A 25,512-nucleotide genomic window follows, 5' to 3' on the forward strand; every position below is an offset into this window, starting at 1 on the left:
ATTCATGATTTCTGCCCTAACTCTATAAACCTGCACTAGGATCGACTTTTGTCCCCAGCTTTTTTTCAAAAGGAAACTTCATAATAATACTATAGGTCAGAAGCTGTATTAATGCTAGCTTCGTCACTATAGGCATTTTGGACCTGATAATTGGTTGGTGTGGTACTGTCCTGTGTGTTCCATGACATTTAGTGGCATCTCTGCCCTCTCTCCACTAGAGGCCAGTGTCATCCTCCTCCCCAGTCATGACAACCAAAACCTTTTCCAGATACTGCCAAAGGTCCCTGGGGTGAGGAGAAAAATCACCCTGATATAGAACCTTTGATGTATATGGAAAACTCATAGCTTTTTGGAAATCTACAGCCAATTACTATTTTACTTGAAATCATCTTTTGTCACTTGCTCTGGGAACTAGTGCCTAAGCCAACAGGGAGGATGCAGAGGTGGAGGGTCGGCTCCCCTGCACTGTGAAGCCAGACCCATGCTCAGGTCCTGTCTTGCCCTGTGCTATGTGACCTGGGCATGCTTCTTACCCTGCTGAGCCTCGGTTTCCTCACTGGAGTGACAGTAATAATGACAGTGCAGACTGCAAGGGATTGCTATAGGATAAGTGACACCGGTAGTTGGTCTTTAACACAGGCACAGTCAGCAGGAAATGCTTTAACATAAACTGAGGCTAACGATGTCTTTTGATAATCAAAGGTTTTCAAATTGGATTCTTTGGACCCTGAGGCCTCTAAAGAGATACCTTGGGTTTCCCCCCAAAGAAGCAGGGTAGACAGAGCTCAGCACCCTTCATTCTGGCTCAAATAAGAAGAGCAGGCCAGGATCTTTGTCTAACTCTCCCTTTCTAACTCATGCACCATATAAAAGTAGGCCTTGGGCTAGACTGGCCCTGTGGGCTGCAGTTTGCTGACCTGAGCTGGACCATCCCTTTAGCATCTGCCCAGGGCTGACCGGAAGAAGTGGTTGGTAAACCATCCACGAAACACTGTGGATATGTTGCAGTTCTGAATCAAATTTAATCTGAGTTTCCTTCGTTCAAGCAAACAAACGTGGACAAATCCTAGCACAAAATGACGAGTCTATAGACTGTGTACTCTCTGCATGTGTTGCTGGGGCTTGCCACACCCCCACACCGACCCAAGAACCCAGAATTGCATCAGATGGGTTTTTAGTCTGCCTCCATATCCAGGCAGGGGCTCCTGAGGAGGGACCATCTGCTGGATTTCCACGCAGCACACATCCGGCTGAGGGCTTTGCACTAAATAGATGTTCATAAAAAGGTTGGTGACAGGGGAGGAGATGACTGCGACACACGGGCATCCAAAGCGTGGCAAACCATAGTGGTCACCATTATAACAGGAGTGGAGTACTGGTGGTTCCTACCTGGTCCAGGGATGTGTTTTTCTTTGGCACACATGGAAAAAAACAAACAAACAAAAAAACTTGGTTTTAAGATTTGAAGTCACTTAAAATTGGAGGATTCTGCAATAAAACCTGAATCATTTGACTCACCAGGCATTTTCAAAGCAAGAATCAGATGGAACTGGGAAGGCCCTCTTTTTATTGATATTATTAATTTTTTGGTACCAAGGATGGAGCCCAGGGGTGCTTAATCACAGAGCCTCATCCCCAGCCCTTTGTATTTTTGATTTTGAGACTGGGTCTTGCTAAATTGCGCATGCTGGCCTCAAGCTTGTAATCCTCCTGCCTCAGCCTCCCAAGCTGATGGGATTCCAGGTGTGTACCACCATGCTCAGCTGGGAACCACCAAGCCCAGCTGAGAAGGCCCTCTTGAGAAAAGGCAGGAGTTCCCTGGTGTGCTGTAGACCTCACCATTCCCTAATGCTTAACACCTGCTCCTTTTCTGTCACTGAAATTGCCTGTCTGATTTCTGTAGGTGCCTGACTTTGTCACCTCATCTGTAGAAGGATTCCCCTCCTTTTCTCCCTTAAGGGATAAAGCTATTACTCAGCTCTTCAAGGATGTTATTAAAGGACTGTAAACAAGCCTTTTGAAGATACTTAGAAAAACAGAATAGTTTATATCTTTAGATGCTATCACTTTTCTCAAGGAGGCTAAATATTAATTCAAATAATTGTTTTTAGTTAATGTGAAAATAATTTAAGTGTGCAATGGACTCAAACAAATGTATGTCCAAAGTCTTTTAAATTAATCACCACTAATAGTAAAACACCCATTATTTAAGTTGAAAAAACAAACATCAAGTGGGAGGAGGCAGATGGGGGGCAGGATGGGATGGATGGATGGATGGAGATGTAGCGAGACCTTGAGGATCATGGACCCATGTAGGCTTGCCATTTTTGCCTTCAAGTTACAACCTTTATTAAACAACACACACACACACACACACACACACACACACACACACACTATTATTTCTGCTTAAACCAGGAACCAGCAAATGACAGTTCATGGGCCCCATTGGGCCCACTGCCTGTTTTTGTAGACAAAGTTCCCTGGCCTCCAATCACATCCACTTATTTATGTCTTTTCTGTGGCTGCTGTGGCTGTTGGGAGACAGAACGGAGTGGTCGCAACCAACACCTATGGCAAAGCTACAAATATTTACTATCTGGTATTTGCTGGAAAAGTCTGCCAAACCCTGGCTTAAACAATCTCTACCACCACTTTCAAATTCAAATTGCCTGAAATTCTGAAGGAAGCACCTCTTTGGCTTTAGGGAGGAGTGGATCTTCCCATTGGCATGGAGAAGCCAGATTTACCAGTGCCCAGGATGGACAGTTGTTCTTGGAGGTCATTTTTTTTTAGTTGTAATTGAATACAATATCTTTTATTTATTTATGTTTATGTGGTGCTGAGGCTTGAACCCAGGGCCTCACATGTGCGAGGCGAGCGCTATACCACTAAAGCCACAACCCCAGCCCTGGAGGTCATTTTTAAAGCCAGCTAACTGGGGACCAGTCTTGATATGCTCTTCAATGTCCATGGATGTCTGCAAAAAAGACATGTTGTGCCGGGCATGGTGGCACACGCTTATAATCTCAGTGATGTGGGAGCTGAGGCAGGAGAATTGTAAGTTCAAAGCCAAGCTCAGCAACTTAGTGAGACCCTGCCACAAAATTAAAAAAAAAAGGCTGGGATATGGCTTAGTGGTTAAGTGCTCCTAGGTTCAATCCCTGATATCAAACGCGCGCGCACGCACACACACACACACACACACACGTAGGGGGATTCCTCATAGTTGCCATTATTCCTGCTGAGAGTACCTCCTTCCTCGTCACCAAGAAGGAGGTGGATGCTCTTCCGTGGATCTCAACATGACTCCTCCTTTATCCACATCATCCTTTGCACCAATGGGCTAGTATAATCTCCACATTACAGATGAAGAGATGGAGTGAATAAGGGACTGAGCTAAGATGATCTGATTCCAAAAGCCACTCTCCTCAAGACTATAAAATGTTCTCTAATACCTAGAGATGCACATGCCCCATACCTGGAACTGGAAATCTCCAAGGTTGTCCCTCGTTTTTTTTCTCCCCTCTCCCTGGAATCCGAATCCAGTGGCAGGAACTCATTGCCACCCACCTGGAGTAGTCCTGGACTCCACACCATTTCCAGCCTCTAGAGCTGTGACTACTCCCAACTGAGCTCTCAGCAGCCATATTTTTCGAAAGCATAGTCAAAGAAAGATCTGAGGACACTATTTGCCAGAACCTTTAGTCTAGAGGTCAAACCACACAAGCTCAAAGAACAGTTCTAAACCCACCCCGTGTTTTGGGAGAAAATACAATGGCTGGTCCTCGCCATATAACCAGTGAGTCCTAATCAGGGCTCCCCTATGATTTCCATGCAAAGGCCCAAGTGATCTTTCAAAAAAATTAACGAGAGGGACTCTGCCATTGGTTTCCCATTTCAAGTACAACCAATCCTCAGCATGGCCAATGAACCCCTCCCACACAGGACTTGTGCCAGCCTCTGAATTCACGCTTCACTTCTTCCCCCATGTTCTCACTCCAGTGGCCTTCTTTCTGATAGCTCCTCAACCCATCCAAACTCATGCCCACTTTAGGGTCCTGCTATACCTGCTGTTCCTGCAGCCTAGAATGCTCTTCTGTGGATCTCAACATGGCTTCTCCTCAGCACATGGTCCACTGCTCAAATGTCATCCTTGGCGACTCACGGTCATACTGTCCCTCTCCCTGACTTCAGCAATGAACACTATTTAAAAGTCATGCATTTGTTTAATGCAGTAGTTTCAAGCTCCCCCATTAGACTATAAACCCCAGGAAAACAGAAGTCTGTCTTGATCTAGGGTCTCATCCCAATGCCTAGTTCAGTGCCAGGGCTACAGTGGGCACTCCTTATTATTTTTTTTCTATGATGTCTTCAAGTGCAAGAAATTCAGCTTTCTCTCAGCAATCCCTAGAGGGAAAGTCATGTTCATCAAGGAACAGCTTCATAAGGGGTCCATATTTCCTTCACTTAATTCCACACGAGGCTCCTGAGCACCTTTCCCTAAAGCTGTAACAAACTGAGCAACATCCATAGGGAGACCCCTACTTTAAAAAATTAGTTCATACCAGCTTTAAGAGGAAAGTAATTCAAAACATGAAAATTTATTCTAAGTTGTATCTTAACATACGAGATCTCAGCTTTAGATGAATTTTAATGTTTACAAGTGCAAAAGCAAATAAATATTTACCAGTTGCCTTTTTTTTTTTTGCACTCTTATAACTCCACAACAGCTTAGACGCAAAAAAAAAAAAAAAAAAAAAAAGAAAGAAAGAAAGAAAAAAAATTGTTGCTAAACATCTTGTAGTCTGGCAAAACGAAGAATTTCTTATTAAGAAAACCCCTCACAACAATAACAACCCTTCATGCTATAGCTCCCTTGTGGAAACTATCAGAATGGTTCATTAAGACTTGAGCATATGATAAAGCAAAAAAGGAAAAAATTGTCACAGCAAGCAGAGGCCAGACCAGCCACGCCCTGGTCTGGACACTGGGTAACTCATACAGCCAATGGCAGCTCTGGGATAGAGGGCCACATTTTTGTGGTACAAGACCATGGATTAATAAGGTTTCAGGAGTAGGTCCCTGACCTTCTCCTAATTCTCTTTGATGACATTGTGATTATTTTCTCTGTTATCATTTTATAATCAAAAACTTTAGTTAGGGGACTGGGGTTGTGGCTCAGTGGTAGAGCACTTGCCTCCCACGTGAAAGGCACTGGGTTCCATCCTCAGCACCACATTAAAACAATAAAAATAAATAAATAAAATAAAGGCATTGTGTCCATCTACAACTAAAAAAAAAAAAAATACTAAAAACAAACAACAATTAAAAAAAAACTCTTTATAGTTAGGCAGTTTTCTGGCTTGCCACATAATGACCTAAGTGGATGGCCCTCTACTGTTCCTGCTACCCTGCTTCCTGACTTGTGCTCTAGGGAGCTGCTGCCAATCATCTGTCTTTCCCTTTATCCCAGGAGGCAGGTTCTGGGAGTCCTGGATGCAGAATCCAGCCAAGTGCCCCACACAACACTGACTGCCCATGTGCTAATTAAGGGTTAAGGGATGAAATCTTCATGGGTAAACTTCTTAGGATTACTGTCTTTTTTATTCACTTTTCTCACTGCCTGGTTGAAGTCTTGGGAGGTACTCCAAGGCAAGGACATAAGTATCAAGAAGAGGATTATTTCAGCCAAGATCAGAGGCTAGGTTCTTTTATAGGAATAGAACAGGGAGACACCTGCGGTCAGCACAGGCAAGGACACACACGCACTCCTCTTGCTTTAGGGGCACACACAGTACTGAGAGTCTCTACTACTTTCTGAATTTTCATTCTCCACCCCGGTTCTTATAAAAAGGGTTAGACTGGGTCCCAGCAGCACAGAACCTCAAAGGAGGACCCGCCCCACTTACCTGGGTTGACAGTGATAAATTTGCTATCCTCGGAAAATCGGTCCCCTCGGGACCCAGGCTTTTTAGATGGTACTTCGGGCTTCTTGGGATCGCTGTCTGCATAATGTTCCTCTGTGGCTGTGGGGGGCACTTGGGTGGGGGTGACCACGTCCGAGTCCGGGCCTGGGGCGGCATCCCCTGTCCGGCCTGGCTGTTCTGTAGGGGTGGCAGGATGGTCCTGCCTGTGTCCCGGTATTGTCTGATGCCCGCCCTCCTCCGTAGTCCTGTTAGGAGACGAAGGGGTCGGGGTGGGCATGACCCGATTCTGCTCCTGGGTGGCACGAGTCACCCCGCTCTTCTCCTTCTTCTCCGAGTCCTTCTCTCCTTCCTCCTCGTGCTCCCGTTCTCCATCCTCACTCTCGTTTTTCTCATCCTTCTCCCCATCTTCTGTGCCCTCGCTGTCTTTGGTGGGTGCAGAATCACCGTCGGGCCCTGGAGAAGCCAGGGCCTCCGTGGTCGCAAGCACTGGCCTCACCGCCTGCTTGCTGGCGGAGGCAGCAGTGGGGAGGCGCGTGGGCCACACAGTGCTGGGGAAGGAGGAGATGCCCCCTCCCCCAAAACCCAGGCCTGCAAGGAGCGTGCTGGTGACCACTGAGGCCACGGTGGCTTGGCTTCCACTGGAGGAGGGGCCCATCCCAGTTGCCATGGAAACAAATGAGAAGGGGATGCCAGAGGACGTCCAGGTGGAAGATCCCGAGCTGATGGGGGCCATGTCAGCTGAAGAGGCAGGAGAGGCTGTGGGCTAAAAAGGTCACCAGGAGGTTGCAGAAGCAGCAGAGGAATGAAAAAGCAGACAAGTATCAGTAATTAAGACTGAGAATGAGACTCTGGTTTGCAAAAACCTCATAGAGTTTGACTCATCCATCCATGTGGTCCCCCAATGGTTGGTGCAAATGTTGACCATGGGTGGCCAACTCTTATTTTAATGGTTTTATAAATAATTTGGATGCATTAAAACATTTAACTAGTGTAGCAAACACAATGTCACTGATGTTGCTTAGGATGAGGCTAGGTGGCACAAAAGTTAAGTGTGGCATTCAAGTTGGCTTAAAGACAGTGAAAAGTGACAACTTGGCAATATTAGATTGTCTACTATTCTCAAGGTGACAAAGGGCACGAGTTTCATGCTTTTATGTCAACCATTGGAAATTCTGGTGAACACGTAGCTCTTAGGTCTGGAAGGGCCCTAAGGAATCATGTCCAACTCCACCATCTTTCCCTGAGGGAACGGATGGAGAGAAAGGGGGAGTGGCCTGGCCAGGGGCACTGTGACATAGTCAGGAGCAGGAGTCACACTTCCCACTGCCAGCTCTGGGAACTGGCTTACATTTCTATCTTTCTACACTGAGCCCATGGACATGGTACCTTTCAGAGTCTCTGGGCTGGTCCATGGCAAAATCTATGCCCATGTAGATGACAACAACATTAACAACAATATCAAGAGTTGCACTCAACAAGTGCCAATTGTGTACCAAGGTTTTCCATGCTACCCTGGAGGCAGATCTGATCCTCACCCCATCTGATAGGTGAGGACAGTGTCCAGGAGCTTACCCCAGGTACTGAGCTAGGAAGATCAGAGGCACGGCTACCTACTGGCAAATCTCAGCTCATCCTGATCACTATACTATGAGGATCAGTTATGGAGTTTTATTCATATAAGGTATCTATGAAAATAATAAATTTTTCTGTTCCGAGATAGTTTAGTTCTCACAAGCTACAATCCAAAATTCCATCCCATCATTTATACAATTCAAAACAATAACGGGAGCAACTCAGGTTTCTTGACTTCATCGTCAAGTGAACACTTGGTACTTTAAGGAAGACCAGGTTAGCAAAGTTGAGTTCCGAAGTTCATTAATGAAGACAAAATACCACCTGAGACTTGACTTGATACAGACAGGTCAGGCTTCCTGGGCTCAAGTTGATGACCCCTTCCTTGTTCTCTGGGTGATGCTGGGCACATTACTTTAACTCAATGAACCTCACTTTCCTCATTTGTAAAATGGGGAGAATAGTAATGCAATTTTGTGGCTGTTTTGAGAAGTGAGTAAAATAACCTGTGCCTGAAATTCAGAAGTGCTTAGTGAGTTTCAGGCTATTATTATTATAACCACCATGGTTATTAGTTGTATCAGGAATGGGGAAACAGAGATATTAATTCAGGCTCCAGAAATCTGCAAATCTCTGTAACCCTAGGCAGGTGACAAAGTCTTTAATTTTATTTTATGCCAGATGAAGGGCTCAGAACAGATTAACCCCCTTGTATCATCTGATCTCAGGGAACAAAAATAATTACAAAATTATACAATATAAACCTCTAACACTATTGCACAGCTCTTTTTCAAAACGTATCGAAGGGTGAATAATATAATTTTTCTCTATTTTAACCACTTCAGATTGTACAATTCAACAATATCATATTGCCACCTTGTGGTAACACTCATAACTGCATGCAAATTAACAGCCACCCAGGACAAAGCAACCACTATTTCTTTACTTACCACTCCTGTTTTCACAATCCTGGTTCCCTGGAATATTCGAGTGGTATTAGCTGAAAAATAAAGGAATGGCAATGTAAACCACAGACAATCTTCTTGGGGGGAGGGGAACTTCCAACAAAATTTTTAATTGTGAGCACAAATCTGAATCTGAATTTTTATACATACATATAAATTATATATTACATATTTATGACGTTCTCATGTCATAAAATATTCCTCTGCAGGTTTTGTCCAACCGTTTAAAAATGCAAAAAAAAAAAAAAAAAAAAAATCACAACCACCACCACCACCAACAACAACCAAAAAACCCCAAATCCTTTCTTGCTTGCGAGTCATACAAAATCATGCGGAGATTTGGACTGTGATCCATAGTTTGCTGTCCCCTGTCTTAAGGTGCTGATTAAAATTTAAAATTTTTTGGTAGTTTTCTGTTTTAATATTGAGGTACAACTTCCATACAGTAAAGTACACAAGATTTAAATATACAATTCAATTTTTTTACATTTGTAAATACCTGTGTAACACCCATTTTAAGATACCAAAAAAGACAGCAAAATTAATTTTAAAAACGTATTTATTTATGTATTCCAATATGTCCAAACTATTATCATTTAAACATGTAGTAAATGATGTTTTTAATCATAAAAAAAAAAAGATCTAGACATTCTCTGGTGCTTTGCTGCTGTAAAAGTTTGCTTACACCCCCAACCCAGATAATATCCACTCAGCCCCAAAGTTAGCCCACATTCTACTCTGTTAGAATTTTGCCAATATTTGAACTGTATTTAAGTGGAATTATATTATTCCATTGTTCTTCTCAATGATCTTTTTGGTCATCATTTCCTGTATCATCCATTGGGATTCTAATATGCCTCTCTTCAATTAATACTTTTATCATCTAAAAAAATGAAGCAAAGCCTATTTTTTTGTCTTACCCCACTTTTTATGGGAGGAAGGGTTCTGGGGATTGAACCCAGTGGCACTCAACCACTGAGCACCATCCCCAGTCCTATTTTGGATTTTATTTAGACACAGGGTCTCACTGAGTTGCTTAGGGACTCACTAAGTTGCTGAGGCTGGCTTTGAACTCATGATCCTCCTGCTCCAGCCTCCTGACCTGCTGGGATTACAGGTGTGCACCACCACGCCAGGCATCTTACCCCCTTTGTATGTTATTATTCATTTAATTTCTCTTTGTGTTTTAAAATCTTAAGACAGTGCCACTGTTTCACATGGTCAAACTAGCTGATATTCATCATTCATTATCCTTTCAGTGGTGCTCATTTCTTCCTGTAGTTTTGTTTTCCCATATGGTTATAATTAAACAATGTAACTTAATTTTTTCGATTATAGTAAGATACACAATATTAAATTTGCCACTTGATCCATTTTTTTTTGTGGGGATGTGGGTACCAGGGTTTGAACCCAGGGGTACTCGACCACTAAGCCAAATCCCCAGCCTGATTTTGTATTTTATTTAGAGACAGGGTCTTGCTGAGTTGCTTAGCACCTTGCTAAAATTGTTGAGGCTGGCTTTGAACTTGTTTGTGATCCTCCTGCCTCAGCCTCCCGAGTCACTGGGATTACAGGTGTGTGTACCACTGTGCCCAGCATGGTGATCCATTTTTAGGTCTATGGTTCAGTAGTGTTAAGAATGTGTTCACGTTATTGTGCAACCAACCACCACTACCTTTTCTCTCTAGAACTTCTTCATCTTGGAAAATTGGAACTCTACATACCTGAAACAACTGCTCATTTCCTCCTACCCTCAACCCTGGCAATCACCTCTCTACTTAACATTCCTATAAATTGAACTTCTCTGGACATCTAGTATAAATGTCACCCTGTGTATTGGTGGTTTTGTGATTGGCTTATTCTGATTAGCATAATCTCCTCAAGGACAGCCATATATACCATATTTTGTTTATCCATTCATCTGCTTCTATCTTTTTGCTATTATGAATAATGCTAAACAACAGAACTTAAAAACATCAAACTTTGTGGTTAAAGCAAAAACCAAAAGTGCTGGAAGAAGCGAAAAATCTGCCTCCTACATACACTGCACTGAAAAACTAGCCCCAAATGCTAATTACCTAAATACCCTGTGCCTGCTACAGTTTTTACAACTACATCAAAAATGTCAAGTGACCTACATATAATTTTGTTTGCCTTGTAAGTCTCTTTTAAGAAATTGAGCCTACAATCCTAGCAGCTTGGGAAACTGAGGCAGGAGAATCACAAGTTCAAAGCCAGCCTTAGCAACCTGTCTTAAACAAAAAAGTCTGGGGATATGGCTCAGTATTTAAGTGCCTCTGGGTTCAATCCTTAGTATAAAAAAAAAAAAAAATCAAATCTTCTCCCAACATTGTAAAGGCGTCCACCTCAAAAACTCTCAGTTGAACATTGATCTGCAAAATTATGATGTTGGCAAAACTGGGTAACTTCCATACAGGGCAACACTTGGCTGGGGCCAAGGATCTGTCACCCCCTTTAGCTGGGCGCATGGTCTCACATTTCCCACGGAGAACCCTCCCTTCATTCACAACCTATCCTATGCCTGCCCCCTACCCAGGCACCTGAGTGTGCAACCCCTTGACCTAAAGACACGTTCATTTTGCATAGTTGGATACTGAAATATGTAAAGAGGCTCATGTGGGGAAGAGATGAATCTAGAAGGCAAAGCAACTGGGTAGATTCCAGGTCCAACAAGGCAGCCATGGAACAAACAGTGTGGGTCTCACGGGGACTACAAGTGGCCTCCCATGATCATGGAGTTGCCCAGGCATCCAGACCTCAACTGCTTGGACAGGTGAACACGCCTCCCTCCATTAACACAGGAAGGAAAGTTCTCAGGAGACTGGCCTTACCTGCCCTTTAGAAAGGGCTCTAACGAAGGCCAACAAACTCAACAGTCACTCCATCTGCGTGCCAGATTTTTGTTAGTCTTGCACACTCTTTATTAGGGTCAGTGGTAGCTCTGGTGACCAGGAACTTTCTTCAAGAACTCTCAGATCAGAAGTCCTTAAACCTGGACCAGGGGCCTAATGAAATGCAGGGATGAGGGGTGGGGGTGTGTGTGACATCTGTATTCTGGCTAAGCTCCCTGCAGTTGTGCACCTCCTGTCGTGAAGGACACAGGCAGCCGATCTCAGCTGCGTTCTCAGGATCCATTGTTTTCACGCTGCTTTGGCATTATAGCGGTTATTTGGGAATATCACTGATGTTCATCAATGCTCAGAAATAACAGCCACTCACAGGCCAGCTGTTTGTCATTTAAAACTTTACTACAGTTAGCGCATATACTGCTCAATCTCAGATTGGTTTAAAATATTTTGACAACTGAATTTAAACATAATTGGTTCCTCTGCTATGTATTCTACTCATTGATTTAAAACCATTCTGAGGGAGGATCTGTGAGCTTCTCCAGGCTGTCTCCTGGGGGTCTGTGACTCAGGAACCCCCCCCACCCCAGCCCTCTTCCTGTGACTGCTGAGATCTGGGAAATGGCTTGGAATACTTAGTCAGCTACTGTTTTATCCTTTCTTTGAACAGCTGGGCTATTGAGTCATAACTCTTTAGGGTGTTTCATGGCTGCAAATGATTGGGCTTTAGAATAAGAAAAGAAGTTAGATGTGATGGCCACACCTGTAATCCCAGTGGCTCAGGAGGCTGAGGCAGGAGGATCAGAAGTTCAAGGCCAGCCTCAGCAACTTAGTGAGGCCCTAAGCAACTCAGGCAGACTCTATCTCTAAATAAAATATTAAAATATAAAAAGGTCTGGGGATGTGGCTTAGTGCTTAAGTATCCTTGGGTTCAATCCCTGATACAAAAAAAAAAAAAAATGATAATAATAAGAAGAAGAAGAAGAGGAGGAGGAGGAGGAGGAGCAAACTCTACTTAGTAGCTAAATGATTTTCTCCTTGTGCATCCTGAACATTATTTCCCCATTTATAAAACACATAACCTTAGTGGCTGCCACCAAGTGAAGTTCAGATGAAGTAATTTATGTAAAAATGCCTGGTAATGGTGAGCCACTTCAAAAATACCGCTTGTTAGTATTATGGCTATTATATTTACCACAGTAAGGTAAATATACTGATTATCTTCTATACATAAATATTGTAATAGTTACTACAATAGGTAAAATATTCCATGTGACTTTCTCGAGTTCCCAAATCATATGCACATTTATTACTGTGAACAAAGCTGCTATAGAATTCTCTAACCTTTTTAAAAATTTTTCTTTCCTTTTGAATCTTTTTTTTTTTTTAAGAGAGAGAAAGAGAGAGAGAGAGAGAGAATTTTAATATTTATTTTTTCCAGTTCTCGGCAGACACAACATCTGTGTTTGTATGTGGTGCTGAGGATCGAACCCGGGCTGCACGCATGCCAGGCGATCGCGCTACCACTTGAGCCACATCCCCAGCCCCCGAAATCATATGCATATTTATTACTGTGAACAAAGCTGCTATAGAATTCTCTAACCTTTTTAAAAATTTTTCTTTCCTTTTGAATCTTAAGTTCACATTGATGAATTTGGTACCCTGGCCTCTCTTGCTCCTAACTGCCTACACCTGGCATAGCAGAAAACCTAAGTAAGCTTACCCGCATCAAGATCTAGGTTTTTACACTATGTACATGTGTTGTAGAAAAAAATGCTGAAGCTAACATGGGCAGGTGTAAAGAAAGATCCCGCCCCTTGACGCACCTTCAGGAGTAAGCTCCAGGACACATGGAGCAAACTCCTGTCCACCTCTGAGCAAAGATATTGTTGGACAAAGGAGACACCAGCCATTTTTAATAAGTCACTGTGATCAGACATTTAAAACACTCTTTGCTTTGAGTTTACAGCTGACAGGGCCTTTTTGAATTGCATTATATTATAAACATTTAATTTTTCAAAGTCAGCGTGAAAGCCAGGCAGCTCAAGGGCTATTCATCAGAAGAGGCAGCTCTGTAGATCTAGAGTTCTTGGATGGAGCACAGGGGAGGCCTAATCATGATTGATATGTCTGAAATTCCTAGGCCCGGCCGTAGCAAGCTCCCAGTCTGCCCTCCCTTCTCTCTCCCCTTGGCTCATGGTCTTAACACTCAGAAAGGGTTAATATATTCAGTGTATGGATAGACAGAGTGAGTGAGATTTACTTATGTAAAACCGCAATCAAGCTAATTTTGACTAGTTTAAATAGAAAGGATGAGATCATTAGCAAAGAATAAATACTACATGTAAAATTTTTGAGCTAGAAAGACGCCTTGAAAGAAATCTAGGCCAGAGGGCCTCTTGCCCTGAGTTCATCACTTTTTTTTTTTTTTTTTTTACATCAAACTAAAATACACATTGAGCATTGCTAATCTAAAAATCCAAAAATCCTCCCCAAAATTCAAAGTCCAAAACTTTATAAGCACTGAGAAATGGTTTTAAATTCTGGATCATTTTGGATCTTGAGTTTGTGTTCCAAAATGATCCAGGATGCTCAGGATGTGTTCAGGATGCACAAGGAGAAAATCATTTAGTTACTAAGTAGGGATGTTTGACTGGTAAAGTCTATGCAAATGCTCCAAAATCAACAAAACTTTGAAGTGTGAAACACATCTGATCATTTCAGATAAGGGATACTCAATCTGTATTAAGGAGATGTCAACAGCACTGCCAGTAATTAACACTATGCTAGTTCTTTAATATGCCTCACCTGTCACTCTACAAGGATCCAGTGAGGTTGGTACTGTCAATACCACCACTTTTTTGGATTGGCAGGCTATATGTAGCTCCAAGATAAGAGATGTTCTCAAGAGTGGCACAGTGGCTAGCCAGGACTCACTGGAGACCCTCACTCCAGATCCCTGGCTCCAACCTGGCATTTGCCAGCCCTTAATGTGTGTGCCAGTCACCAGGGGCACCTTGTAAGAACTCAGATGCCTGTGACCATCTCCCTATGCTGATGCTGCTCATCTATGACCTATGATATGTTCTAGAGGATTTCTGCATTTTTCAGGGACTCAAAAAGGTTAAGAATCAGTATCCTGGGGTGCAGGTTTATCATTTTGGAAATGGGAAAGTTGAGGCCCCTAAGAAGTAAAGATCCTGAGCAGGAAGGGCCTCAGACTGCCAGAGTCCCGTCCAATGCCCTGGTCCTTACTTGTACACTGCTCAGAGTGCCTATCAGAAAACCAAATCCACAACCTCTGGCCCATAGGGCTGCCTGTTTTTGGAACCAGTACCAAGATTAGGCTGGGGCAAGTAAGACAGAATGCATCCTATCTTTATTTTTAAATTTTTATTATTATATGTTTGGTGCTAGCGATTAAACCAAGGGCAAGGTAAGCATGTATTCTACCTACCACTGAGCTACAGTATCCCAAGCCCCTCATCTTCATTTAAAATTCTTTGTACTGATTTTGTTTTCTTAAAAAAAAATATCCCATTAAATAGTTATGTATCTTGTTGGGCACGGTGGTGCATGCCAATCATCCCAGTGGCTCAGGAGGCTGAGGCAGGAGGATCATGAGTTCAAAGTCAGCTTCAGCAAAAGTGTAGTGCTAAGCAACTCAGTGAGACCCTGTCTCTAAATAAAAAAATACAAAAAAGCGCAAGGGCTTGTCTGTGGCTTGCAAGTGGGAAAGGTGAATCACATATTTGGGGCTCTAGGTTTTTTTTTTTTTTTTTAAAGTGTGGTGCTGGAGATGGAACCCAGGGCCTCATGCATGCTGGGCAAGTGCTCTTCCACCAGGCTGCATCCGAGCCCTGGCTGCAGTTCTTGAGGGAACAATAGACAGAATCATGTTGGAAATCCAAACACCTGCCAACACACTCTGACACGGGGCTAGACAATGGGTAGTGGAAAAGCCCACATGCCTGGTTCCCCACAGTTGGAAAATAACAATAAAATCAATAAGCCAAAAACTGCTTTGCTTTTCTTCCCCTCTTCTGACCTAGGGTATGTCCAACCTCAAAGACAGATACAAATTCCTGGGGCTTTCTAGGTGTGCTTTAAATGCCTACGTGGACCCTTAGGCTGGGTTTGTGTTCTTGTGCCCAAACCCCTCCAGGAAAAGGACAAAGCATGAACAGAGGGTCAGGTGGGAGTGAGAGGGAAACCAGCCTTACCTTGGAAGAGCATCGTCTGGCTGAAGTCGCTGCGCATGTCATTCCGACACACGGCCTGGACTCGGAACAGGTAAAGGCTATCGGGTGAGACATGGCTAATGGTGGCTTTCTGCAGGGGAAAAAAGAGGAGGCAGTGAGTTTCTTCTGAAAGCCAGGCACACTTTGTGCTCAAAAGTAAATCTGGATACCCTGGCAAATCCTGGCACACGTGGTGTTCCCCACTAACCACAGCCTGCTTTGGCAGGAAAGATCCCTTGTAATGACCTTCCCCAGGAATCTGTCTTTAGCACTTAAGAAGAGAAGAAGTGACAACATCATTCTTTCTTTTTTATTTTTTAAAAAATATTTTAGTTGTAGATGGACACAATACCTTTGTTTAATTTATCTATTTTTATGCGGTGCTGAGGATTGAACCCAGTGCCTTGGACCTGGAAGGCAAGAGCTCTCCTGCTGAGCTACAGCCCCAGCCTGACAGCATCATTCTTGACTTGGGAGGACTTAGTCCTCTTTATTGTTCACAAGGTCTGAATTTCTGTCACAATTACTGTACCATGTAAGCTATAATTACTGGTCCTAGATGGCCTCTAGAGTTATCAACCATATAATCTCCAGAGCCATGCAGAGTGCAGAACATCAATAAGAAATTCTCTCTTCCTTTGCAGTTTGAAGGTCTTGTCGTATCCTAACTATGTATAACAGGGAGCACGAGGTAAGGAAGAACACTAGGTCACAGGTCATCACGCCACTCACGAGCTGTTACTCAATGGCTTTCAGCCTCTGCTACCTTCAACTGTCAAGTGGGAAGAGGAACAGCTACCTTATGGGTTCTTCTAAAAACTGGGTAACACAGGTCAAGCAAACCTTGTTCATGGTGTACCGCACTCAATAGCACACAGAGCACCACTGGTCTAACACAGGAGGTGGACAGATCCAGCCTGCAGGCCAGATCCGGCCCCTCTTCTGTTTTTATAAATAAAGTTTTATTGGCACACAGCCATGACCCAATTATTTATATGTTGCTGATAGCTGCTTTCACCCTTTAAAGGCCCAGATGAATAGTTAGGAGAGACTATATAACCTGTAAAGCCTAAAATATTCATCATCTGGCCCATTCTAGAAAAATATTTGTGAAAACTCTGATCAAATATCACCAGGCAAATCCAAGTCACCATTCCTAATGTGTCATTATAAGAGCCTTTGTAGCTGGATTTTGTGGTGCATGTTGGTAATACCAGTGGCTCCAGAGGCTGAGATAGAAGGATCCTGAGTTCAAAGCCAGCCTCAGCAACTTAGCAAGTCCCTAAGCAATTTAGCGTGTGTCCAAAAAAAAAAAAAAAAAAAAAAAAAAATCAATAAATAAAAAGGGTCGGAGATGTGACTCAGTGGTTAAGAGCTCTTGTAAATGAGAAAAATGGAACCTACCTAAAAAGCAGGTAGTACTTGTTTCCCCAAGAAATAAAGAGAAGCAAGCAATTTCCATACACTTCTCCCAGTGGATGAGACGTCACTGACCTGTATGTTTTGGGCACAGAGAGCTGCCCCGTGAGCCTCCCCAACAAGGGCGCTTCCCTGGCACAGCCACTGCACACCTCTGATGGGTATGAACATCACTGTGGCGATGGCTGCTGCTTTTGCCTAGAACACAGCTTCCTGATGGGAGCAGCAGGGCAGGGTCTTGTTATTTAACTAAGGCCTCATTTATCTCTTTTGGAAAGGGTGGTGTGATACACACAGGATGTGGCGGAGGGACCTTAGACTGAAGAATGCTATAATCGTTAGGTTCTGCTTTTAGGTTTCTGGAACCAGGGGTAGGAGCACAGTTTCCTGGCCACCAAATCGGCTCTCTTGATGTACTGAGAAATTAAGAAAATTAATTTTGTGTGTCCCCAAAGAAAATAACCACCCCTAGAAATTCCTAGGGATCAAAACTGGCTGTCAAAGTGTGTTTCTCTCTCTCTGAACCTAATTTATGCCTCATTCCCTAATCTTCTGACCCATCTTCTGTTCAGAGCACAAAATCTTCACTCCATCTATGCAGGGATTTATTGGAATTCACCCCAAGCCAGTATCTGTTCATCTTTGCATGTTTAATTATTTGCCACTTAGAACAAGAAACCGGTTAAGCCAGCGCCTAGATAGTTTCTGCTGATTAATGCAAGCCAGCTTTACTTCAGAGAGGGGAAAATCCCTTACGGGCATCCAGTGGTGACAAGAGAAAGGTTAAAACACATCGTAACCTTGGGTGCCTTTCAACAGATTCCTCTCTGATTTCATGAGGGCTCGTCATTCCCTAATGTGACCCAGATAACAAAGTCTAGTGGGGAAATGGAAAATATAAATGGAAATGAAGTGAAAGATTCTCCATCGAAAGAAATAAGAAAAGTATTATTCTATAACTGATTGAATGGGCCCGGAGGACTCTGTATGGAGAGGGAGAAAAAAAAAAAGGTGATAACAGTCATTAAGAATCCCACTAGGTGCCCCGCATTTTCATGCGCATATACAATTACAGGTTTCATTATTCCAACGGCTTCCTTTGATTAAGGATAAATGTAGCAAATGTGTCACTTTGAGTTTCTGTGCAAGTGAAGACTACTGCTTGTTGGAGGGTTTGCTTTGAGAAGGTAGCTTCTGCATACACCATTAAGGAGGGGCCTTGTTGGGTGCCCAGTGAGAGTGGAAATGGGGTGTGGGGTTGGGGAACTGGGGGTTGGAGGGGATTGAGCCCAGTGGGGTCAGATGGTCTGGGATCTGGGAGCTGCAGAACAGAAGCTGAAGTTCCATGGCCACAAGGGAGGAAATGGGAGCATGCAAGATAGGACAAATGGGACAGAAGGGAATGGTGGGGACTGTGGACAGGGGGGTGGTGATGTGACAGCAGGAAGTTGAAGGAAAAAGGAGGCAGAGGTGGAGGTGGAGTAACTGATTATAAGAGTGATTACTTATGTAGCGCTTGCTGTATCCCAGAACCTGGGGGATCCTTAAATGCACTAAGCATTTAATTTGTACAGTAATCCTACTGGATGAAAAGGGCCTATTAGAAGTTTCTATTTGTTAATAATGGCAGCTAAAGCAATCAGTCTTGGAGGGCCACTACAAATAACAATTAACTAGCTCTTCCAGGTCAGAGTTCACAGATGCGAGGTCAGGATGGAGCCAGGCTCCTTCCACTGTCCACTCCTGTGGCTAGTATGTGGGAGCATAGCCCACGGCAGTCCCTAAGCTCAGCAGGCTCCTCTGAAACTGCAAGGGCTGCAGCTTCTCAATCTGGAAACGGGGGTCCTTACCAAGTCTTTGTCACTGTCCTTTGTGAACGTTTTCTCTTTCTCGTCTTCGTTCTTGGTCCAGCTGTAAGAGATCATGTAGTTCATGATGGGTGGGTGGTAGATGGTCTCTGGCTGGCTCCAGGACACCTGGAGGGCCGTCTGGTTTAGAGGCTGCACCTTCATGTGGATGGGTGGGGAGCTGCAAACTGAAGACACAGACAGCCAGGCTCAGAGGGCTTTCAGCACAGCATGCTGTTCCACCATGTGCCCCCAAAGATTTCAACCACAAAAAGTTGAACTGATAACACGGCAAACACCCAGACTCCCTTTACCAAAATCCACCTACTACTAACAGATTTGGCCTCAGCTGTTCTTCTCTTTCCACCTGCACATATATACACACACACATATACATACACCTGCTTCTCAGCTACGTCACTGAAAGCAAATTACGATCATTTTGACACTTCCACCCTTAATACTCTACGAATAAGGACATTTTCCCACATCACCACAATACCACTGTCATACTTAAATCACATACTAGGATAAGCTCAACATGGTGGCTTATCTGTTATCACACCTGCTATCCCCATAGCTCAGGAGGCTGAGGAAGAGGATCATAAGTTCAAAGCCAGCCTCAGCAACTTAGTAAGGCCATAAGCAACCATAAGCAAGACCTTGTCTCTAAATTAAAAATTTTTTAAAAAAGGAGAAGAGCTGGGGATGTTGTGCAGAGCTGGGGATGTTGCTCAGTGATTAAGCATTCCAGGGTTCAATCTTCCAAGAATAAACAAACAAATAAATAAATACATGGTTGGATGGATGGATGTAGCTCAGGGAGAGATCACTCCTGGGTTCCATTCCCAATACTGAAAGAAAAAGAAAAAGAAAAAAAGAAAAAAACCCCACATACTAACTCAGGAGTCCCATCTCATACATAGTCCATATTCAAATTTCTCCCATTGTCTCAAAAATCTTTTCTTGCCCCCGCCCCCATCCTCTTTTAATCCAGCATAGTCAAATGACCCTTTCTCATGATTGACTTCTTGTTGTTGCTCCTTCTTTTGTGGTGCTGAGGATTGAACCCAGGGCCTCACACAAGCGCTCTACCACTGAGCCACATCCCTGGCCCTCGTGGTAAACTTTTTGAAGAAGCCGGTGCTTACGGCATGTCCCAACTACAATTGTAGGTGAGATTTTACTGTCAACAGATCAGAGTGTAAATAAATACAATTTAGCATGAGACCTTAAATAATTTTGAAGCGAAGGCACAAACAAAAAGGGTGACTTTCTCTGGGGCAGCAGCAGTACCCTGCTTAACAATCCTGATGTGGGGTAGGAGGGCAGGCGAGGCTAATTCTTCCATTTATTCCTGGTGGCTGTGAGATTTTAAGAGACATGGCGAGATCTACATCTATGCACAAGCCTACGAAAGGGCTGAGCGCATCAAGTGAGCCTTTACATGTCTGGGGCAGGCTTTCTTCCTGTCCACACTCGACCTCATGAACCAGATGATTCTTTGCTCCACCTGCTAAAGGCCAGGAGCTCCCTCCCCTTCCCACTGTGACAACTAAAAGTATCTCCAGAGACAGATGAATATATCCCCAGCAGGGACCATCTGCCCCCAGAACCAGTGATCTACAAGGGGAAACAGATCCAAGGACAAGATCATGGGGGCAGAGCCGATTCTGAGAGCCAGGATGAGATGGAGGCAGGGGAGCGATGGGTGTTTTCTAAGTATATCTGAGGAGCACTTGACTCTGTGGGCCAAAGGAAATTAACTGGGAAATTGGGGAAGAAGGGAGAGCAGAGAAAGCGTCAACAGGTTAGCAGGTGGGAGCAAGGCAGAGAAGAAGAGCCAACAAGGGGCCCGGCTCAGGTGGACAGCAGTCTTAGAGGCCAGACTCTAAATCTGATCTTTTTCCTATGAGACCTTGGAAGCCACTAAAAAGATCAGAACCCAAGAATGACAATCAGATTGTTGCTTGACAAAAAGTTCCACGTGCTGGGCAAGTGAAGAAGTCCCAGAATGGAAGAGGGGCTGTTCATGGAGGAGTGGAAGGTTCTAGAGCTAACAGCTGATAAAGCTGTGAGACCTGGTGACGGACTAGGTGAGCAGAAAGATGAGAAAGGGAGGACAAACAGGCATGGGGTGCAGAAGGTGGGTAAGAAGGAGGTGAGCACTGGACACGGGTGGTGCATGTTGGTAATCCCAGCAGCTCTGGAGGCTGAGGCAGAAGGATCGTGAGTTCAAAGCCAGCATTAGCAACTCAGTGAGACCTTTTCTCTAAATGAAATATAAAACAGGGCTGCAGATGTGGCTTGTGGTTAAGTGCCTCTGGGTTCAATCTCTGGTATTAAAAAAATTTTTTTTTAAAGGTGAGCCTGCTGGAGTGGGGAAGGAGAACTCAGTTCTGACTGTGGGTGGAGCTGATAGCTAAGCAGCCTACCACCAGCCAGGCCCTCCTATTCCCACTCAAGAGCCCCAAATCCAAGGCAGCTCTGGGGAGCAGGACTGTGTTCCAGTCAGAGAAGTGGGGGCCACCTTTCAGGGTGCTCTGCTGAAGAAAGTCAGGGATGGGCTTTGACAGAGGCATCCCTTCCCCCCTTCAACAGCAGAACCACACCAAAGCCAGTAGCTTTGTGTGACTGAGACAGGAAGGAAGGGATAAATTAATGAGGCATCCCTACTGCCCGGCAGAACCCCAGGGAAGCATCACGCTGCCTGCAGTGCAAATGCCACCAGGGCAGGGAAATCAAACAAAGAATCTGAAGGGAAGCTTCTCAGATGCTCAGGGTGAAGTGACAGAGCACCGACACTAGGTGGCGCCAAGCTACTGTTTTTTAAACACTTCATAGAGGCTGTTTCTCAAGAGCTCCTAGAGGTGCAGGGAAAGGACCAGAAAAGGTACACACCCGCCCCCACCCCTTTCCAAATACTACTACTGAACAGGGGAGATTTATATATGGGGAGCTTTCTGCATCTCAGAATGATGACCTCACTTTCAAATCTTCCTTCACCTCCTACCATGTTCTTAATTATTTTCCTTTTTCCGAAGCCACGCACTTCCCCACTCCAAGAGGTGAGCTACAGGAAAACAACATCTCTCTCTAGCAGTTACATCACAACCACATAAATAATTGTTTCACCCACATACGGATGCAGCCATCCTTCTTATTTATTTCTTGAAATGAAAATAACTGGGTTGCTCTGTGCAGATTAAGATGATTTATGTTAATTAAAAAACAAACAAACAAACAAAAAAACCATGGAGTACAAAAAAGTAAGAAGAAAGTTTTAAAAAGTAGCCCAAATCTCAATGCAACCTCAGATAACCCTGGAGAACATTCTGGGGATCAACATCCAGATAGAGCTCTATTGCTCATACATGTGGGGAAGTCCATAAATACCATTTGATGTAAATGGAAGCATGTGATTTGGAAGCAAATTTGCTGTTGCTGCATTTTGTCCAATAAGTCATGGGTATTCTTCCTTGCAATACACAGGGCTTGGTTATCATCACTTTGAAGGAAAGGGAAGAATCCCACTGCCTCAACCTATGAGAAAATATTGAGCTCAGCTCTACAGGAAAACAGGTGTGGCCATTCTCTAATGGGAATCACCTGCCAGGAAGGGAATTCTGTAATTAAGGTCTTGCAAAACCATGCTTGCTCCAGACAACACAACAGAAGAGTCTCAGGCCAGAGGGGACCACAGATTGTAGGCTAAGGAGCTCCTGCCCGGGATCTATGAGAAGCACTGTAGGAACAGAAGCTTCACTTTAGCTGACTCCTTCTTCACCTTCCTGGACAGGGAGAATGTTTATGGGCACATTGGGACACATTTGGAGGAAAAGAGAATGGCAATTTTTTTTTCCCCATGAAGAACCAAATAGTAAATATTTTCTGCTTTGGTTTGCAGATTTCAACTACCAACTCTGCCTTTGAAGCACAAAACTGCAAAGGTACTAAGTAAAAATGAGCCAGTGTGACTATGCCCAAGAAAATTTTATTTATGGACACTAAATTTCAATTTCCTATGATTTTCATGTGAAACAAAATTTTTTGTGACTTTTTTTCCTACTGTCCAAAAATATAAAACCCATGTTTATCAAAAGATAGTGGCAGGTGAGACTTAGAAGATAATGGGAGAGGCTAAATTATTAACTGAAACAAGTTTATCAATTGCATATTCTTTTTTATTTTTTTTTGTGGGGGGGGGAACCAGGGATTGAACCCAGGGGCCCTTAACCACTGAGCCACATCCCCAGCCAGTTTTTCTAAGCTGCTTAGGACCTCACTAAGTTGCTGAGGCTGGTTTTGAATTTGTGATCCTCCTGCCTCAGCCTCCTGAGCAGCTGAGATTATAGGTGTGCACCACCGTATCCAGCTCAACTGCAACTATATTCTTGGCAGTGAACTCCACCCCTCAGTCCAGACTGACAAGCCAGCTCCTCTATGGAACTCAGATTCTTGATAGAATTTATAGCTACAGGGAATTCAATTACTGACTTTGTGGAATGAACTGGAGCAATCCCACACTGGAGTGGAAGTACCCGAGGCTGGTTCCTTTTCTGCCTTGTTCGATACATATTTCTTGAATCTACAGCAGAGGCCGGCACATAGTAGGCTCACTAGAACAAATCTGCTGAACGACGTGTTAGTTGTACATGCAATAAAAATCTTAGTTTAATACTGGCCAAATTAGATTGCTGTGATGTGTGCATGCACAAATATGAAACAACAAATCCATTATATATAACTATAATGCACCAGTAAAAAATGTGGCAAAAGAAATCTTAGTCCTTCCCTTAATGGAGAAGGCCTCTGTGACCCTCCTTCCTGCTTCTATCCCCGCAGCTTTCCAGGTCATTTGTCACTTGCTGATCTCTGGTCAGCCCCACCTCAGCTTCAGGGACAATCTGAACATCATGTGGCCCCTCTGCCCTGTTCACAGTGTCCAGTACACTGTGTCCTCACCATCTGTTCTTTTCACTGGGCTGGAAGCACCCTCCAGGGCAGGGACCAAGCTCTTGGTCGCTAGTGCCCTGGGAAGAGCTCACATTTCAGAAAAAGAGATATCACTCTTCAGTCAGCACGCGGATGAGATTCCCATCTCCAGGATTAGCACCACATAATTCACTGCTGGGGGGTCACCTTCAGGAGCCTGTAGTTTGTGTGGAGATCATGCCCCCAGTCATTATTAACTCATACCTTCTGCAAAGGGATGTTTGCTAATTAGGAACTCCTCCATTTTTGTTCCTATGGAGGCAACAAAAATCCCAGAATGCTCAGCAGCTGGGGTCAGACTGCCAGGGGAACAGATATGCCCATCAAAGAAGGCAGAAAGAGGCAGCTTGCTTCCAAAGTCCTGTTTGCTTGCTCAGTAATGGAGACCCTTCCTTTCAACACAACCTCCCTCGGAATTTCAAATATAAAGCAGAAAAAAGAAGCACGAGAGAGTTTTGCATTACGGGGGACTGAGCCCAGGGTTAATCCACTACTGAGCTACATCCTCAGACCTTTTTATTTTTAGATACGGTCTTACTAAGTTGCCCAGACTGGCCTCGAACTTGCAATCCTCCTGCCTTAGCCTCCTGAATTGCTGGATTACAGCCGTGTTCCACTGCATGTGGTTGGCATGAGAGACTATGAATTGGCTCGGAAGAGCTGGTATAAGATAGCCCCTTGTGTTCTCTAAAAAGTGGGTGAGTATATGAGGCACTATCTTCCTCAAAGGGTCAGGGTGAGGATTACAAGAACTGTGGGTAGATAAACTGGAGGTTGTGGGCCTCAGGCATGGGGGGGGGCAGCAAGCTCCTAGGCCCACACAGTGTTTAAAAAAAATTGGTTTATTTTATATATACATCTGGTAATTTAAATTGAGTCTGCATCTACATGCAGCAGTGTTGAGCTGCAGCAGCGGAACAATCATCTCTTTGAGACTAAGGGTGTATCCTCCTGTTTGTCACAGTCCCCACTGTTCCCTATCGCCTCTCTCAGCCCACCTTACCTGCAGCTGCCTGGCACCCAGGGCCAGGTGGGTTTTCTGCTGGCCTAAATCATGCACAAAATTGAAGACTGTTAACTATGCAGAAGGTGCCACATCCAGTTCACTACACAGATATCCCCATGAGGTGCCCCCGACACCTCCCTTCTCAAAGACCTGATTACAGTCTCACCAGGGTCTGATTGCTTTTCACAGGCATCTGGGATGGCGCTAGCTGCCAGCTCTGAGGATTTCTGTCTGCACTCTGAACCACCTTTAATTATGATCCCAGGCTTCGTTAAACAATGAAGAGGCTTCTAGCAGAGCACCCAAGGTCCTCTGATTCTAAATCAATGTCAAGGATATTTTCTCAGCAGTTCACACAGTGCTAAGTCTCCCCCCAACACCCCACCCCAGGCTCTTCATCTGGGGCTTTAGATAAAGTATGTGAAGCCCTGCGTCTGAAGGCCCGTGTCATCTCCAAGTGCCTTCAACTCTTTGGAGTGTAAGGCTCCTCCTGACCCCTCCCAGCATCTGGCCCCTTGAGCTTCACACCTGAAGCCACAGGCCCACTAGGGTCCAGAAGACAGAGAGCCAGGCTGCTTAACCAAAGTGGTTTGGCCTTCATTTCCCATTTCACAATGCTGTCAACAAAAAAAACGAAGCCACTATGGCAAAGGGAGGTTGTGACATCAGC

The 25,512-nt window shown here is 44.2% G+C and overlaps 1 protein-coding gene across 3 annotated transcripts in view; it reads right to left on the reverse strand.

Moving 5' to 3' along the window:
* Positions 1 to 25,512, reverse strand: part of Ptprg (protein tyrosine phosphatase receptor type G) — a 713,787-nt gene that overhangs the window by 92,160 nt on the left and 596,115 nt on the right. For all 3 annotated transcript variants that reach the window (XM_076870736.1, XM_076870676.1, XM_076870809.1), the window contains exons 9-12: positions 18,845 to 19,029; positions 15,558 to 15,666; positions 8,453 to 8,502; positions 5,913 to 6,693 (exon numbers count right to left, since the gene is read on the reverse strand). In XM_076870736.1, coding sequence (XP_076726851.1) covers positions 5,913 to 6,693; positions 8,453 to 8,502; positions 15,558 to 15,666; positions 18,845 to 19,029 — 1,125 coding nt within the window. The remainder of the gene's footprint in view (positions 1 to 5,912; positions 6,694 to 8,452; positions 8,503 to 15,557; positions 15,667 to 18,844; positions 19,030 to 25,512) is intronic.

The sequence above is a fragment of the Callospermophilus lateralis genome, chromosome 1, assembly GCF_048772815.1.
Source record: "Callospermophilus lateralis isolate mCalLat2 chromosome 1, mCalLat2.hap1, whole genome shotgun sequence".
Classification (NCBI taxonomy): domain Eukaryota; kingdom Metazoa; phylum Chordata; class Mammalia; order Rodentia; family Sciuridae; genus Callospermophilus; species Callospermophilus lateralis.